This window comes from Artemia franciscana, chromosome 11 (assembly GCF_032884065.1).
Source record: "Artemia franciscana chromosome 11, ASM3288406v1, whole genome shotgun sequence".
NCBI lineage: Eukaryota > Metazoa > Arthropoda > Branchiopoda > Anostraca > Artemiidae > Artemia > Artemia franciscana.
The window spans coordinates 14,207,244-14,226,644 of NC_088873.1; the positions used below are offsets into that span (position 1 = coordinate 14,207,244).

Sequence of the window (19,401 nt, forward strand, 5' to 3'; positions counted from 1 at the left end):
TGTTTCGCAATCATACAGAATTGAATAGTTCCAATTTTTATGTTTGGCACCGTATATGTATACACAAATCGCAAGAACCTAATATAGACTAATGTGAAAATATTTGCTGGTATCTTAAAAGATGAAGAGCAATGAACTAACATCAGCGCTAATTAGAGCTGAGCCAGGGTAAAGCCACCATTGGCCACACAGCCTACAACAAAAAACTGCAGAATATTGAATCTTCTGACAGGCCATCTAGACTGAATCTTCTCTTTGTTAAGGCTGGTTTCAAAGATTTATTTTTGATGATTTCTTTAAGTTGATCACTAAAAGCCTTGAGCATTCATAAAAGTACATATTGAAAATTTCCTTTTACCCAAATTTGTTTCCTTTCCTGGTATAAACACCCGATGTGTGGCGTACGTGCCTGAACATTGTATACCAGTGGTGTCCCTAGATGCAGCATCAGGAAAAGCAGGGGATAACACGTTCGAAAGGTCATCTATTCACTGCCACCTAGTGCACATCTCGGGGTATCACTTGTTCCCCCATGCGCGTGATCCACTATTGCATAACCGCAGCTATTGGTATCACACCTGACCACAGCTTGGATACCAATATTGGTATCTAAGCTGTGCACCTGACAAAGTTCCGCCAAGTGTGGTGCGCGCCACATGTTGTAGGCTACACAATTTTGAAAGTGAGGTACCACTCGGCTACATTGGGTCGCCTTGTCCACTGATGATGTAGAGCCATTACAAGAACCGGAGACACCAACTTAGAGATATGAAGGGCTAGAGGTACAAAGGTATATGTACAAGCGACTTAAGCACCATCCCCCCGCCCGTCTCCGGTAAATCAGGCTGTTTTCTCAACAGTTTATTGAACGTGTTTTAATATTTTTGAGCGTACTTATCTGTTAGTCAGTAAACACGAGAATTTGGATCTACAGGTACGGGGTTGAAACGACTGAGACGCTTGGGAGATAAAAGATAGGATATATATAATTTGGGCTATACATTTCCTCATAAGGGGTGGGGGTATGTATAGCGGGGCTGGATGAAAAATGCAACCTAACCAAAATACCAACTAAATATTTAGTTAAATATAACTACAATGTAGTTTTCCACTGAACCGAAGCTAATTGTCCTCGTATACAAGCAGCAATAAACCCGTTAGCGTGTGAGGTAAATGTTTACTTTTGTTCCAAGTGCTCTAAACTGGAAACTATGCTGCGAAACAGCATAGTTTCCAGTTTAGAGCACTTATAAATGCTAATCCTAGAGGTGCGTCCATTTCTGGTTGACCCTCCTCCTTTATGGGGCAAACTAAAAATGCGTAAAGTGGGCTTGCTTATAGGTAACATTACCTCTAGAGCAAAGCGCATTAGTCCATGAGCCCCGTGGGCAGCGAGGCGAGGTCTATATTCTATATTTATTTAATAAACCTCGTTTGAGGTGTTTTTTTTTTTTTTTTAGTTTTATCACTCTTTGTTGAATAAATATAGAATACGGACCCCGCCCGCTGCCCGCGGGGCTTATGGACTAATACACTTCGCTCTACAGGTAACATTACCTTTAAGCAAGCTCACTTTACGCATTTTTTGTCCCGTTGGAGGGGGATTTTATAAACCTAAAAAATGGATGCGCTTCTCTAATAATGACAAAGAAACAATATGTGATCATCAGAATCTTGCTATATGCAGTAATACGCACTTTAGAGCACTTGGAACGAAAGTAAACATTTACCGTGTGTGATTTTATAGATCCAAAATCTTGAGTGTGTGCTGGCTAATAGATAAGAACCTTTTTGTTTTCTAATACGTTTGCAATTTAGTCAATGCGTTTAAGATTTTATAAATATATGTGTTAGTATATCTATGTGTTTTTTATTTATTGCTTTTAAACTATGTGCCTGCTTCTCTTCCGTAAAATTCTAAATGTTACTCATCCTTTCATTTAAAATCTGTAAACAAGGCAATTTTGAAATCGTACCTTCTATAATTCTCTTCTCATGTAAGAGGCCTAAAGGTAATGGAAACTATCCAAAGGTGTTTATCAGATTTTTAGAATATATTAAATAAAAAAAAACAAGTTTTTTCAACTGAAAGTAAGGAGTGACATCAAAACTTAAAACGCACAGAAATTACTTCGTATATGAAAGAGGCTTCTTCCTCATCAACGCCCCGCTCTTTACGCTAATGTTTTTTACTGTTTTAGAAAGAAGAATTGAGAAAAAGAGTCAAACTTTAGCGTAAAGAGCGGGGCGTTGATGAGGAAGCAGCCTCTTTCATATACGAAGTAATTTCTGTGCGTTTTAAGTTTTGATGTCACTCCTTACTTTCAGTTGAAAAAACTTGTTTTTTTTTTTTATTTAATTTCTGAACGTTTTTGAATCAATGCATGTTTTGATTTTGGCTCTCCGCAGAGGAATAATCAAAACGAAATTTGCATTTTTTTGGGGGGGGGGCTAAATGGCTTTCTCATAATTTTGATCGAATGATTTTGAGAAAAAAAGAGCGGGGGCGAAGCCTAGTTGCCCTCCGATTTTTTGGTTAATTAAAAAGGCAACTAGAACTTTTAATTTTATACGAATCTTTTTATTGGTAAAAGATTTACGTAGCTTATAAATTAGCTTACGTAAAGAACTTTTGTATTCTCATGTTTTTATTACATATATGAGGGGATTCGCCCCATCGTCAGTACCTCGCTCTTTACACTAAAGCTTAAATTTTATCCCAATTCATTAAGAATGACCCCTGAATCACAAAAGCCGTAGAATAAATAGTTGAAATTACTAAAAATACTTTAGCGTAAAGAGCTAGGTATCATAAGGAGGTGAGCCCCTTATATGGGTAATAATTTCTGTTTGTTTTAAGTTTTATTGCTGTTCCTTACTTCCAGCTGAAAAAGCTTTTTCACATTTATTTTTAATTTTTTTTTTAAATAATGCTAGTAAATCCTGCTCTCCCTTCATGGAAGTTTTCTTTTCCCATGACAAATTCTCGATGGAAAGTTCCCCCAGCATATCCCCCTCTTCTCAACCCCTCCCCCCAACCAACAAAAATCCTCCTGAAAACGCCTGTATCCTTCCCAATAACCATTACTATATGTAAGCACAGGTCAAAGTTTGTAACTTGTTGCCCCTCCCACGGGGACTGTGGGGGAGTAAGTCGTCCCCAAAGACATAGTTATAAGGTTTTTTGACTACGCTGAATAAAATGGCTATCTCAGAATTTTGATCCGTTGACTTTGGGAAAATAATTAGCGTGGGAGGGGGCCTAGGTGCCCTCCAATTTTTTTGGTCACTTAAAAAGGGCACTAGAACTTTTCATTTCCGTTAGAATGAGCCCTCTTGCAACATTCTAGGACAACTGGGTCGATACGATCACCCCTGGGAAAAAAAAACAAAAAAAAAAAAACAAAAAAACAAATAAACACGCATCCGTGATCTGCCTTCTGGCAAAAAATGCAAAATTCCACATTTTTGTAGATAGGAGCTCGAAACTTCTACAATAGGGTTCTCTGATACGCTGAATCTGATGGTGTGATTTTCGTTAAGATTCTATGACTTTTAGGGGGTGTTTCCCCCTATTTTCTAAAATAACGCAAATTTTCTCAGGCTCGTAACTTTTGATGGGTAAGACTAAACTTGATGAAACTTATATATTTAAAACCAGCATTAAAATGCGATTCTTTTGATATAGCTATTGGTATCAAAATTCCATTTTTTAGAGTTTTGGTTACTATTGAGCCGGGTCGCTCCTTACTACAGTTCGTTACCACGAACTGTTTGAAAACTAAGCCTATCGCTAAGACTTCGTTCGACCGTCGATTATAAAGATTACTCTTAAGTTATGTCATACAGTAAAGGGTTTCCTTGGTTTGATAAACTGAACAGAAAGTATTTCGAGACTATATTTTTTTATGGATTCAACAAATCTTATTTTAATTCGGTAAGCTGTTTTGTGTCGCTGGTTATATTCCTGTCATGTTTGTAGTTTTGGCTGGTTATAGTTCTGTCTTTTTTGTTTATTGTATTAACTAAAACTGCGTAAAGTGGGCAGGGTTTATAGCTGAGGGAAATGTTGGGGTTGTACAATATCAATGAAATTATATTCGAAACACTAATTCCAGTCATCACTGGTAATTTCTGTATAATAGGAAGTCGAAAGATAAATTAAAAAACTCACGCAACCATTAATGCTAATTATCCACTTTTTTTAGTTTAATGACGTGGATTCGTTTCTGTGTTTGTGTTGTTGCACTGGTGATTTCCTTTTTTTCAAATTACCTATTGAGCGAAGCGAATTAGTCCATGAGCCCTGCGGGCAGCGGGGCGGGGTCTCTATTCTGATTGGTTGAGTTGTTAGTTCATGTTTATGACCTACTTTTTGTTTGCTCTTTCAGGTTTCAGGCCGAATTATTCAATAAATATAGAATACAGACCTCATCCCGCTGCCCGCGGGCTCATGGACTAATTCGCTTCGTTCTATAGGTAATATTCACTCGTGAGAATCACTATTCAACCAAAATTTTTTTCACCAATGCCTTCCTATAGCCAAAGAATATTTTAAAACAAATTCATTCTTGAACTGAAAAACTGTATAATCTTCATTGCGTCGGAAGACATTTCTTCAAATCAACGGAACATAAACGTAATATTTAACTAATCGCTCTGATTCACCGGTTCACTGGCTAGTTTCAACTCGAAAGTGAAAATGGATAATTAGCATTAATGGATGTGTAAGCAACAGGTCAATTAACTTGAATTTTACTGTTTTTTTAATTATCTTTCGACTTCCTACTATGCAGAAATTACCAGTGATGACTGGAAATAGTATTTAAAATATAATTGCATTCATATTGTACAACCCCAACATTTTCCTCGGCTTCGAAACCCTTGTTTGTTGAAGGGGGATTTTAGAAAGCTAAAAAATGGATTTTAGAAAGCTAAAAAATGGATTTTAGAAAGCTAAAAAATGGATGCGCTTCTAGAATTAGCATTTCTAAGTGATCTAAACTGGAAACTATGCTGCTTCGCAGCATAGTTTCCAGTTTTTACAGCTTGTGACGAAACTAAACATTTACCAGCTTGAAGTGACAGTCATAAAACTGTTGTATAGACGAATAGTCGAAATATTTTCTTGAAATGCTGTATAGAAACGCTGTTTGAGTCTTTCAGAAACAAATCTGACCAAGTCTGTTTCTTAAGTTTTAAGTTTTTAGCGTCTAAGCATGTGACGGACTTTAAACTTCATATTGTCACAAAAATTACCTTATAAATAAGCACCAACACTAAGGTAAAAGTCTGTTTCGCCATTATACATTGGATAGTCTTTGTAGAAGCCAATTTGACCAAATCCATTGTTAAATACCCTAATGCACTCAAGCTCACTATCACCGCACTCACTTAAACACTCACCACACTCAAGCTAGTAAGGAAACACCAGCAAACTATGGACATTTATTTTCGCTAGTAAATTATTTTTTAATTTCCTCCACTCGTTGTTTTATGGATTTGTTTGGATTCGCTAATTAACGATTTATATATGTCTCAATTATTTATAGAACGACTCATTGTTCGAATTGAATCCACAAGACCAAATAAAAAGGTTTTCTAACTATTTCGGAAAATTTCATTAGATTGTCTGAAAACAACCCTAAAAACGCTAAAAAATTCTTGCAGGGTAATTTTTTTTCATATTCGTCTAGAAGTCGCACTGACTAAATTAATTTAGAATTCGTTTTATTTATGTTACTAATTTAATTTAAACATGAAATGTTTGAAAAAATATGCTTCTGACGAAGTCATAAGGTAATTTACTGTATGTTTTAGGTCACTATGCTTTCAAAGCTAACTAGTAGCACTTGGGCGCATGTTTCCAATCGTCTTACCTCTCAGTTGGCCTTAGTCCTTCAGCTTAGGTAAGCTATTTTTTCATCTTAACATTTTTTATTTGGTGGCAACGCGCACTCAGATAAATCTGACAATTTTCTCTAAACGATCAGTAGAGGGGTGTACAGAAATGTGGGTAAAATTGTGAGAATTTCCTTTTAAGAAATGCTGTCAGTACCTACTGTGTAGATGGGTGTATGGTACCAGTCTTCACATTTTTGGGACTCGCTGTTCACCAAAATAAGATAGCTCATTATTTATTGTTTTAGCCGAATCATGGTCAAGCTCGGGCACGTTTGTTTTGAGCGTGGAGTTCGAAGTTTTGAAGAATAAAAGTGAATTTAGGTTCCACAGGTGATGTACGGAACGATGATTCAAAGTTTGATGAGTCTCTCTTCCCTAAGATCACTTAAAATAACAGTGTGTAACCTTTGTGTTCTTCATTTTGTATTTTGATGTCGGTTGGAAGCGTTTAACGTTAAGAAGAGTAAGTTATTTTGACTAGGAAGAAATGATGATAAAGGGATGATGTTGGGTGCCAAGCCAATTGGCTGAATGAACACTGGACAGCTTCAAATAATTTAGAAAATATTATCAGACATAATGGTGGATGCAGTACAAAAGCCAAGGAATAGGGATTTTTTTTTCAGTTGGAAAAGGTTGTTGGGAAACATAAATCTTAGAGCTTAGATTAAGTGGAATAGCCATGCGCAGGTAGTTTGTAGTTGCTAAAGTTTGAATAGAAGCATACTATTATAACTACTACTATTGACAACCCACCGCAGCACCAAGTCGCCTGGGGCCAACACTGCTACGCGCATTTCTCCTCCATCCCAATCTATTCACAGCCTTCCTGTTTACACCCCCAGAAAATTTCCATTTCCCTTAAATCTGTCCTTACGAAATTCCCCAACGCCAACCGAAGGTGACCTGATTTTCGTTTAGCCCTAGACGGTTGGCCGAAAATGACAGTCTTGCCAATCTCTCATCCTTTATCCACAGAACGTCTCCTAGCCATCTTAACCTTTCTCTCATTATAGCCCTAGTAGGTGGGATTAAACCGAACTTTTCATACAAACTACTGTTTGAAATACAGTCAGTCAGTCGAGTACTCAAAACAATCCGTAGGCAATTTCTGTGGAAAACATCTAGCAAATTTTTCTCCATTTTTAGGAACGCCAGTGGTTCAGAACCATATTCGACCACTGTCATCACTGGAGCTTCCAATATTTTAATATTGGATCGGTGACTTATCTTTCTATTCTTTCAAACTTTTATGTCAACCGTGAAAAAAAAAGTACACCTTGGGCCTTGGCTGTTCTATTTTTAACATCTTCACTGGACCCATCGTCTTTACTACTAATACTACCAAGGTAAGTGAAGCTGTCCACTCGATCGATCTTGTCGTTACCCAGCGTCACCTTTTCATCTTCACTTATTCCTTGTCTTAACAAATTAGTCTTCTAATAATCTTAGGAAACATAAATCATATAAATGAAATATATATTTTAGAACCAGGTAAGAAATTAGAAGCTACTGTAATGGCAGTTTTCACGAATGGCTCTGAAACGTAGGTGCTTCAAAATGTTTTGTTTTGAACGAATATAGAATGATCTGCTCGTAAAATGTGGTTCGATCCAACTGTGTAGACTAGGCGTGTAATAAAAGATATGTTATTATGGCCAAGTTAGGTTTATGCGAGACATTTTTGGATTCTGGCAATGAAATGCTATTGGATGTCCATGGCTACAAAATGGAACATATAAACCGCTGCAAGATGGCTAAAGGAGATCTTGCCATCCTAGAAATTTGCATTACTACTTGCGGGAGGACTTATCAAGGCATTTGATGATATCTTTGAGTCAAAATTTATAGAAATTAGAGGCAATGGTATTGATCTAATCATAGGCAATATTTATCGTTCTCCTAGTGGTGCGGTTTCGTTGTTTCTTCGGAATCTTGAGGAAATACTTGACATAATATTGAAACGTCCGTGTCAGTTAATCATAATGGTGACTATAATATAAATTTGATGGATTCAATTTTTTTTTGTCCCAAGTGTTTGATTCCTATTCTATTAGGTTTGGTAAGAATGAGTTATCTCTTCTTGGGTCAAAATTGGCAAAAAATTCGTGGAGCTTGTTTGATAATGATAAGGGTTTTTCTTGTTTATTTGAGTCCTTTTATGGAACTAATTTATAAATAATGCTATTCTAATAATGTTCTATTATAATATTATAATATTTTTATTATAATATTATAATAATAATAAGAATAATGCTATTCTTAGCATTTGTAAAGTACCACCTTCTAATCACAGGTCTAAAAGGATTGTTCCTCTAAACCCATGGATGACATCTGAACTTCTCAAAAGCTGGAGAAGGAAAAATAATATCTGGAGGTCTTATAAATGCACTACACTTTCAGCGAGTGCTACTCGTCTTTGTCAAGTCAAGATTTACCGGAATATATATAATTCCTTGTGTAGGAAAGCCAAATCTCTCTATTTTCTATGTAATTTTGCTGTGTGTGACAATTATATTTTTGTAAAACTTTGAAGGTAATAAATTCTGTGCTTAAATCCAGTTCTCAATCTAGCTCTTTACCTATGAGTCTGGTCATTGGTGATTTGTCACTGGTCATCTGGTCATTGGGTGAGTCTAATGTCCACTTCAGTCACTTCATTCTTTGCTAGCATTGGTAAGAATATCGCTCCCGTAGCTAATTTATCTCGGCCTAAGCCAGACTTAGATCTTACCTCGGGCCGTCTTGTGTTAAGTCTATGTTTCTAGAGCCAGTCACAGTAAATGAAATTTACTTTAATTTTTAATGGCTTGAAAAACTCGTCCTCATCTGGGCCAGATTCTATTCCTACTAAGGTAATTAAATCTATTCTTCCTTCAATAGTTGTGCCTCTAACAAAACTTGTCAATCTTTCATTTCAATATGGTGTTTTTCCGGATGCTCTCAAGCCTGTTCGGATTGTTGTTCTGTATAAGGGTGGACCAAGGAATGATCCAGCAAATTATCGACCAATTTCAATTTCATCAGTATTTAGTAAAATCTTCGAAAAGCCTGTGCTTTCTCGTCTCCTTAAATTTTTAAAATCTAAAAAGTTTCTTCATGATTTTCAATTTGGTTTTCGAATGAAGCACTCCACTGAGCATGCCTGTATAACCCTTTTGAATTTTATACATTCTGCATTAGATTCGGGATTAATTCCTGCTATTATATTCCTGGATATTCGCAAGGCATTCGATTCCTTAACCCATGAAATTCTTCTATAGAAGATGTCTCATTTTGGCATTAGGGGTGATGTATTTTCTTGCTTTCAATCGTATTTGAATAATAGGTTAAATTCTGTCGATCCACTTTTCCGTTCACCCTCACAAGTGAATTTTGGCGTCCCTCAGTGATCAGTTTTAGGGCCAGTGCTATTTGTGATTTATGCAAATGATCTTTTTTACGATGTAAAAAAGCAGAAACCTTTTAATTGCTGTAGACTCTGTCATCCTAAACCTTCCCTTGCGTATAGCGCCAACTATAGTTCACCATCTTCTGATGTCCTTGTTTGTTTTGCTGATGACAGCAAACTTGGCACTTCGGGAAATTGCGAATCTGAGCTTTGATTAAATTTGGAAAATTTGTTTGAGTGAGTAATTTTATGGCTTGATGCTAATTATATTGCCTAATTTATTCCAAGTCCAGTTTTTTTATATTTTTGTATGTTTTTCAGATTTATCCCCAGTTATCAGAAATTCATCAGCCAAGCTAGAAACCTCATTAAGGAAACTAATCGTTTAAGAGTTATCCCATTACTTAACCTTGAGTCACTATATTCTTTCGTGTGCATGTTTTACTTTTTTTCATCTTCATGGTGACCTCCCCCATCCCCTAAGTGTTCCGCTATCTTTCATCTTTGATCAAAATAATTATAATCTTCGCAATGCCAAAAAATTATATTCAAGTTCCTTTTACTCCTTGTGTAAGGTCAGATTTTGATCTATTCTAAAAATCTATTTAGCGTAAAGAGCGAGGCGTTGAGGAGGGGACAACCCCTTTCATATACGGAGTAATTTCTGATCGTATTAAGTTTTAATATTGCTACTTACTTGCAGTAAAAAAACTTGTTTTTTTATTTAATTTCTGAACGTTTCTGAATTAATGCATGTTTTGATTTTGGCTTGAGCAAATGAATAATTAAAACGAAATTTACATATTAATTTTTTTCACTAAATGGCTTTTTTATAGTTTTGATTGGACGATTTTGATAAAAATAACGGGGTGGGGGAGGAGGCCTAGTTGCCCTCCAATTTTTAGTTGCTTAAAAGTGCAACTAGATTTTTTTACGAACGTTTTTGTTAGTAATAAACATACGTACCTTACGAATTATCCTAAGTAACGAACTTCTATAGTTGTGTATTTTTATTGCGTATATGAGGGGTTTCTCCCCCTCCTCAATACCTCGCTCTTTATGCTAAAGCTCAAATTTTGTCCCAAATCCTTAAGAATGACCCCTGAATCAAAAAGGCCGTAGAATAAATAGGTTGTTAGCTCAATGTAAAATATCAAGGGGTCAATGTGAAGGCTTTACCTTTTATTGATTCAGGCTATAAATTTTTACAGCATCAACTACAAATGAAGGAGATATCGAATGGCACGGTTCGAAAAGAGGAAGAATAAGGCGAATATATAAAGAACGCAGTGAATAATCGATCGTCCGTAAATCGAAGAGCAGTGTTGATACCAAGCAGACGGGGGAAGACAATCAGTAGTTATAATGTCTCTGTTTAATGTGTAAGAAATAATCCCCTTTGGTCAACCATCCTTACTCGCAGGAAAATCTATCATGAGGAAGTTTCCCGACCTGAATAACGACCTCAATCGTTATTTTTAGGGAATTTGCTTATGGTCATTCAAAGTTAAAGAGTCAATCAAGTGTTTTGACCCTAAGGTCTTATAATAATGTCAAGTTATATTGCATTGATTTTACCTATGAACGGTTTGCATAAGCATCTTAGGTATTTTCAGCTTATAAGCAATAATTAAAGAAACAAATGCAACTTATAAACCTACTTATAAACTATATGAACCGATAGCTTAGAGTTGTTTGCTGAGCTATTGTAGTGGCGTTTGTGGCGTATATCCGCAAAATCAGGTAAATATCCATGGACGATATATTCGTCCATGGATCTCGCGACCGGATCTGGTGACATTAGGGGAGTTTGGGGTGGGGGAACCTAAAATCATGAAAAACGCACGCTTATATTGGGGGGATCGGGATGCAACTTGGTGGGAAAAATAAGCAGAAGTCTTAGATACGTGATTTACATAATTGGAACGGATCCGCTCTACTGAAGGGGGGAGAGTTAATTCTAAAAAAAATAGAATTTTTAACTTACGAAGGAGTGATTGGATCTTCATGAAACTTCATATTTAGAAGGACCTCGTAACTCAGATCTCTTATTTTAAATCTCAACCGGATCTAGCGTCATTGGGGGGGGGGGGGGGGGGACCGGAAATCTTAGAAAATACTTAAAGTGGAGAGATGTGGATGAAACTGGATGGGAAAAAATAAAAACCTGTCTAAGATACGTGACTGACATAACCGGACCGGATCTGTTCTCTTTGATGGAGTTGGGGGGTAATTTAGAAAAATGAGGTATTTGTAACTTTCAAAAGGGTGACCAGATATTAATGAAATTTGATATTTAGAAGGATCTTGTGCTTTAAAGCTCTAATTTTAAATTCCGACCAGATCCTGTGACAGTGGGGGGGGGGTCGGAAGGGGAAACCGGAATTCTTGGAAAACGTGAAAATTGGGGTATTTTTATCTTACGAATAGGTGATCGGACCTTAATGAAATTTGATATTTAGAAGGAATTCATGTCTCAGGGCTCTTATTTCAAATCCTGACCAGATCTTTTGACATTGGGGGGAGTTGGAGGGGGAAATCTTGGAAAACACTTAGAGTGGAGGAATCGGGATGAAGCTTGGTGGATAGAATAAGCAAATGTTCTTGATACGTGATTGACGGAACTGTACCGGATTCGCTCTCTTTGGGGGAGTTGGGAGGGGGGTTCAGTTATTTAGCGAGTTTGGTGCTTCTGGACGTGCTAGGACGATGAAAATTGGTAGGCGTGTCAGGGAGCTGCACAAATTGACTTGATAAAGTCGTTTTCCCTGATTCGACCATCTGGGGAGGGGGCTAAAGGGAGAGGAAAAATTAGAAAAAATTAGGTATTTGTAACTTACGAGTGGGTGATCGGATCTTAATGAATTTTGATATTTAGAAGGACATCGTGACTCAGAGCTCTTATTTTAAATCCTGACCGGCATTAAGCCTCTGATTTTCCTTTTAAATCAATCTATTGATTCTTAGAATTTTGTTAGAGCTCATACCATATGAGCTCTTGGCTTTTAGCTCTTCTTGCCTCGTCACAAGTGCCATATGAGCTCTTAGCTCTTGTTTATTGTTTTAAGTTAGTTTTCTTTTTGACTTCATGTTTAATTTTACCCTAAAGTAAATTCTATTGGTGGCTTTGCGTTGTTGGTTCGATTAGCTTGTATAAGTTGTTCGTTAATTGCGACTCTTCGAAGTCATCAAACAGTTCGTGGTAACGAACTGTAGTAAGGAGTGACCCGGCTCAATAGTAAACGAAACTCTAAAAACCGGAATTTTGATACTAATAGATACAGCAAAAGAATGATATTTTTATGCTGATTTTAAATATATATGTTTCATTAAATTTAGTCTTACTAATCAAAAGTTACGGGCCCGAGAAAATTTGCCTCGTGTTGGAAAATAGGGGAAACACCCCATAAAAGCTATAGGATGTTAACAAAAATCACACAATCGCATTCAGTGTATCAGAGAACCCTTTTGATCAGAAGGCCGTCTTTATTTGTTTTTTTGTTTTATTCCAGGGGTGATCGCATCGACCAAGTGGTCCTAGAATGTCGCCAGAGGGATCATTCTAACGGAAATTAAAAGTTCTAGTGCCCTTTTTAAGTGACCAAAAAATTGGAGCGAGGTACTAACGAGGGGGCAAACCCCCTCATATACATAATAAAAATATACGAATATAGAAGTTCGTTGCGTAAGTTAATTTGTAAGTTACGTATATTTTTTACTAATAAAAACGTTCGTTAAAAATTAAGAATTCTAGTTGCCTTTTTAACTAACCGAAAAATTGGAGGACGACTAGGCCTCCTCCCCCACCCTTTTCTCCAAATCGTCTGATCAAAAATAAGAGAAAGCAATTTAGCAAAAAAAAAATTAATGCGCAAAGTTCGTTTTAATTATTCATTTGCGGAGAGCCAAAATCAAACATGCATTAATTCAAAAACGCTCAGGAATTAAATAAAAGAAACAAGTTTTTTAACTGAAAGTAAGGAGCGATTTTAAAACTTAAAACGAACAGAAATTACTCCGCGTATGAAAGGGGCTGCTCCCTCCTCAACGTCCCGCTCTTTACGCTAAAGTTATTCACTGTTCTATAAAGTAGAATTGAGAGAAAGAGTCAAACTTTAGCGTAAAGAGCGGGACGTTGAGGAGGGAACAGCCCCGTTTTAAGTTTTAATGTTGCTCCTTACTTTCAGTTAAAAAACTTGTTTTTTTTTTAATTAACAGAACACTCAAGTCCAAATAAGAACATCGTTTTATCCTTTTTTTCAGGTTTGGTCATCTGAGCGCATCTGCCTTTGAAGCTTTGCTACCAAAAACCCAAATATTTGAGACCAGACACATTGGACCAAGAAATGAAGAAGTTGACCATATGCTTGACATCCTTGGATATTCGGTGCGTGCATTTTTCTCCCTCTATTTGAAGATCCTCTGCAACGATATTGGGTTATTTCCAAGGACAGAAAGTTTCAAAAAAGGACGAGGCATTTCTTATTTCCTAATTGGAGACAAATGTTATTTGGTTCCTTACAAATACTGTAGTTACTTTCTTTCTATTTTTGGGGATGACATTGAGTTTGATCATTTTTATAATTCGAAAGTACTTTAAAAACAAATGTTAGTGCATATGCTTCATATACTTGTACATTCCGTGTGTGTATTTTCTCTCTCCTTATTTGAAGATAGCCTGCAGCGATATTGGTACATTCCCGGATGCTGCAGATTGAAAAAGAAAAGACTTAGCATAATTTAATTTTATCTAACTTCGTAGGATTACAGTCTTGTTTAAGATTAATTAAAAAACAAAATTTTCTGAAAGAAGTAAAGAGCTAAGTTGGAGCTTCAAACGAACAAAAATTATTGTCTCAAAGTTTATCTGATATATGTCGATAAAATTAGTGCATACACACCAACTGATAATATTTCACTATGTTTGTATGATTACAAGAAAATTAGCACTTTACTGAAAACACAAAACAATTTTGGTACCGGAAAAGCAAACCGATTAAGGACACTTTTTCAAAAAAAAAGATAAAGCATTTTAGAATTGTTGCGTAAATTTAATTTGGCTTAATTTGGTATCAATTCTGCGTAATGAGTTCTGTCCAATGATTGGTTCTCGATTAGCTTCTCAAAAGGACATTTCATGATTAGTTTGAAGACAAGTCCGAAGTGAAGCCATCTTGATAGTATTATGACTGGAGACTAGCTTTAGAATTTGAATCATAATTTGAAATTCTCCGTTGTTTAGAGAGAAATAGCTGGATTACCGGAGTTCATATTATGGTTTATTTGTTCTTTATTTTGAGTAATGCTAAAGCGTGTTTTTAAGATTTAAAATTGTATATTACTCACTATTGGTATTATAGCTGGTGAGACCAAGATGCTACCTGATAAATCAATCCATTTTTTTTTGTATGTTGTTCAATGACTTCACGGTTATTGAAATAATATTTATTTTTATGCTTAAGTTTTTGGATAGTTTTAATTGTATATTGAAAGCTACTGATATCAGAGCTGGTGTTAGACTATGAAACGCGTTATAGATTAGTTTGTTGTTGTCAGGCCACGTACTGACTTTTCACTCATAAATCAATGGTTTGTTTTTATGGCACTTGGTATTATGGCAATTGATATTCGAAAAAATAGAAAAAATGAAGTATTTTAACTTACGAACGGGTGATGGGATCCTAGTGAAATTTGATCTTTTGAAGAATATCGTGTCTCAGATCTCTTATTTTAAATCCCGACCAGTTCCGGTAACATTGGGGGGATTTGGTGGGGGGGGACCTAAAAACTTGGAAAACGCTTAGAATGGAGAGATCGAGATAAAACTTGGTGGGAAAAATAAGCATAAGTCCTAGATACGTGATTGACCTAACCGGAACGGATCTGCTCTGTTTGGGGGAGTTGGGGGTGGGGGTAGGTTAATTCTGAAAATTAGAAAAAATGAGGTATTTTTAACTTACGAAGGAGTGATCGGATCTTAATGAAATTTGAAGTTTGGAAGAATATCGTGTCTCAGAACTCTTATTTTAAATCCCGACTGGATCCGGTGATATTGGGGGGAATTGAGGGGGGACTTAAAATCTCGGAAAACGCTTAGAGTTGAGGGATCGGGATGAAACTTGGTGGGAAAAATAAGCACAAGCTCTAGATATGTGATTGATATAACCGGAAAGGATCCACTTTCTTTGGGGGAGTTGGGGGGGGATTGATTCTGAAAAATTAGAAAAAATGAGGTATTTTTAACTTACGAAGGAGTGATAGGATCATAATGAAATTTGATTTTTGGAAGGATATCGTGTTTCAGAGCTCTTATTTTGAATCCTGACCGGATCCGGTGACTTTGGGAGGGAATTGGGGGACCTAAAATCTTGGAAAACGCTTAGAGTGGAGGGATCGGGATAAAACTTGGTGGGAAAAACAAACACAAGTCCTAGATACGGGATAGACATAACTGGAACAGATCTGATCTCTTTGGGGGAGTTGGGGGGGGGGGGTTAATTTTAAAAAAATTAAAAAAAGAGGTATTTTTGACTTACGAAAGAGTGATCGTATCTTAATGAAATTTCATATTTAGAAGGACCTCAAAACTTGATCTCTTATTTTAAATCTTGACCGGATCCAGTGTCATTAGGGGGGGGAGACCGGAAATCTTGGAAAACGCTCAAAGCGGAGAGATCAGGATGAAACTTGGTGGAAAGAATAAGCACAAGTCAAAGATAGGTGACTTACATAATCAGACCGGATCCACTCTCTTTGGTGGAGTTGGGAGGGGAGTAATTCGGAAAAAATAGAAAAAATAGGTATTTGTAACCTACGAACGGGTGATCAGATTTTAATGAAATTTGATATCTAGAAGGATCTTGTGCTTTAGAACTCACATTTTAAATCTCGACGAGATCTGGTAACATTAAAGGGAATTGAAGGGGGAAACCGGAATTCTTGGAAAACGCGCAAATCGAGGTATCTTACGAATGGGTGATCGGATCTTAATCAAATTTGATATATAGAAGAATATTATGTCTCAGATGCTCCATTTTCAACTCGAATCGGAGCCGGGGACATAGAGGGTTGGATGGGGGAAACAGAAATCTTGGAAACCGGAAATCTTAGAAACCCTTAGAGTGGAGAGATCGGGATGAAACTTGATGGGAAGAATAAGCACAAGTTATAGATACGAGATTGACATAATTGGTGCGGATTCGTTCTCTTTGTGGGAGATGGGGGTTGTTAATTTGGAAAAATCAAAAAAATTGGGGTATTTTTAACATAAGAACGGACGACCGGATCTTAATGAAATTTGACATTTAGAAGGAACTCATGTCTGAGAGCTCTTATTTCAAATCTCGACCAGATCTTTTGACATTGGCGGGAGTTGGAGGGGGAAACCGGAAATCTTGGAAAACGCTTATAAATGTCGTAGATACGTGATTGACGTAACCGGACTGGATCCACTCTCTTTGGTGGAGTTAGGTGGTGGGGTTCAGTGCTTTGGCGAGTTTGGTGCTTCTGGACGTGGTAGGACGATGAAAATTGGTAGGTGTGTCAGGGAGCTGCACAAATTGACTTGATAAAATCGTTTTCCCCGATCCAACCATCTGGGGGACTGAAGGGAGAGGAAAAATTAGAAAGATTGAGGTATTTTTAACTTACGAGTGGGTGATCGGATCTTAATGAAGTTTGATATTTAGAAGAAGCTCGTGACTCAGAGCTCTTACTTTAAATCCCGACTGGCATTAACCCTCTGATCACCCTTTTTAAAGCAATGCATTGATTCTTAGAATTTCGCCAGAGCTCATACCATGTGAGCTCTTGGCTCTTCCAACCTCGTCACAAGTGCCATATGGGCTCTTAGCTCTTGTTTATTCTTGGATTAGTTGGTTTATTTTGCACTAGTTTTATCGATATATGCTAGATAAACTGAGAAACCATAATTTTTGTTTCGTCTGAAGTTTCAATTTCATTTTCTACTTTCCACAGAAAAAAAAATGCCCAATTTTAAATTAAATTTAATGTAGAATCCACACTGCCATAATATTTTTTCTGGGGTAAAGGGGGGGCCCCTCCGCACATATGCAAAATAATTTCTACTCATTTTGATTTTTGATTTCGCTCCTTAATCTTGTGACAGATTTTCAAATAATGCCAGGAAACCCCTCATGTAAAAATTTTCTGCCCTGCAATCTTTTAATCTGCCCTTCAATCTTTCTGGTCACTTAAAAAGAGCAGTAGCAATCTCAATTTCCGTTCGATCGAGCCGTTAAACATCTCATCTATGGAGTTCTGGTAACCCGATAGCCCCTGTAGAAAAAAAGAAGACCAACTGGAGATACATCAATGCTGCCCATGCAAAAAAAGTGGTTTTCCTTGTTGTTCAAGGTAGAGGATTGTAATTATCCTGTACAATGTTTTCAACCCTGCTGATTCCAATTTTGCACTTTTATTTCTATCTGACTCTATTTTCCAGGATTTTCAGGCTCTTTTTCGAAATAACGATAAATTCGTTTTCGCAATAAACTTTTCCTATTAAGCTTAACCGAAATAAAAGTTACCATTCCTGAGTCAGTATCAGATGGTAATTTTTTTTTCTCACCGGGCAGTTTTTATTCAAAACACGTTTTTCAACTTTTAGTTACTATTGGCCGTGGTTCGCTCTTTACTAGGTTGCAGCCACTGCTGCAGCCATGATTTTTTTTTCTTTATTCAGAAGGATATTGAAACTAGTTGTCTCATACGCACCCTTGATGTTCACTGTTCAGATAAGATCACCAACACCTTTATCCGAGAAACAAGAGCCAAGGGTTCATATGGCACTTGTGACGAAATCAGAGCCTAAAATTACACTCGGTACTAGAGTTGTCGATTTTGCTGTTCGTCCAGAATCACTGAACTCGCCAAACCACTGGGAATCTCCCCCCCCCCAACTACCCCAAAGAGAATGGATCCGGTCCGGTTATGTCAATCACGTATCCAGAACTAGTGCTTATTCTTTCCATCAAGTTCCACCCTGATGTCTCCACTCTAAGCGTTTTCCAAGATTTCCGGTTCCCAAGATTTCCGCTTTCCCCTCCAACTCCCTCCAGTGTCACCGGATCTGGTGAGAATTGAAAATGGAGCATCTGAGACATGAGATCTCTTTATATATCAAGTTTCCGATCACCCATTCGTAAATTAAAAATACCTCAGTTTGTCTAATTTTTCCTTTCCCTTCAGCCCCTCAGATGGCCGAATCGGGGAAACGACTGTTATTAATTCAATTTGTGCATGTCCCTGACACGTCTACCAATTTTCATCGTCCTAGCACGCCCAGAAGCACCGAACTCGCCAAAGCAATAGACCCCCCCTGAACTCCCCCAAAGAGATTTGATCTGGTTCGGTTATGTCAGTCACGTATCTAGGACATGTGCATTTTCTTCCCACCAAGTTTCATCCCGATCTCTCCACTCTAAGCGTTTTCCAAGATTTCCGGTTTCCCCCTCCAACTCCCCTTGATGTCACCAGATCAGGTCGGGGTTTAAAATAACAGCTCTGAGACACGAGATCCTTCTAAATATCAAATTTTACTAAGATCCGAACAACCGTTCTTAAGTTAAAAATACCTCATCTTTTCTAATTTTCCGAATTAACTGTCTCTCAAACCCCCCCCCCCCCCCAGATGGTCGAACCGGGGAAGCGACTATTTCTAATTGAATCTGGTCTGGTCTGAGACATGAGGTCCTTCTAAATATCACATTTCATTATAATCCGATCACCCATTCATAAGTTAAAAATACCTCAATTTTTCTAATTTTCCGAATCCCCCCCCCCAACTTCCCCAAAGGGAACGGATTTGGTCTGGTTATGTCAATCACGTACCTAGGACTTGTGCTTATTCTTCCCACCAAGTTTCATCCCGATCTCTCCACTCTAACCGTTTTCCAAGATTTCCCGTTTCCCCCTCCAACTCCAACCAATATCACCAGATACAGTCAGGATTTAAAAAAGAGCTCTGAGACACGAGGTCCTTCTAGATATTAATTTTATTAATATCCAATCACCCATTCGTATGTTAAAAATACCTCATTTTTTCATTTTTCCTCTCCCTTCAGCCCCTCATATGGTCAAATCGG

At 37.2% G+C, this 19,401-nt stretch overlaps 1 protein-coding gene across 1 annotated transcript in view; it reads left to right on the forward strand.

Annotated features, from left to right (window-relative positions):
• Positions 1-19,401, forward strand: part of LOC136032855 (glycine dehydrogenase (decarboxylating), mitochondrial-like) — a 109,433-nt gene that overhangs the window by 22,501 nt on the left and 67,531 nt on the right. Inside the window, exons 2-3 of the mRNA XM_065713266.1 lie at positions 5,821-5,909; positions 13,559-13,682. Coding sequence (XP_065569338.1) covers positions 5,827-5,909; positions 13,559-13,682 — 207 coding nt within the window. The 5' untranslated portion in view covers positions 5,821-5,826. The remainder of the gene's footprint in view (positions 1-5,820; positions 5,910-13,558; positions 13,683-19,401) is intronic.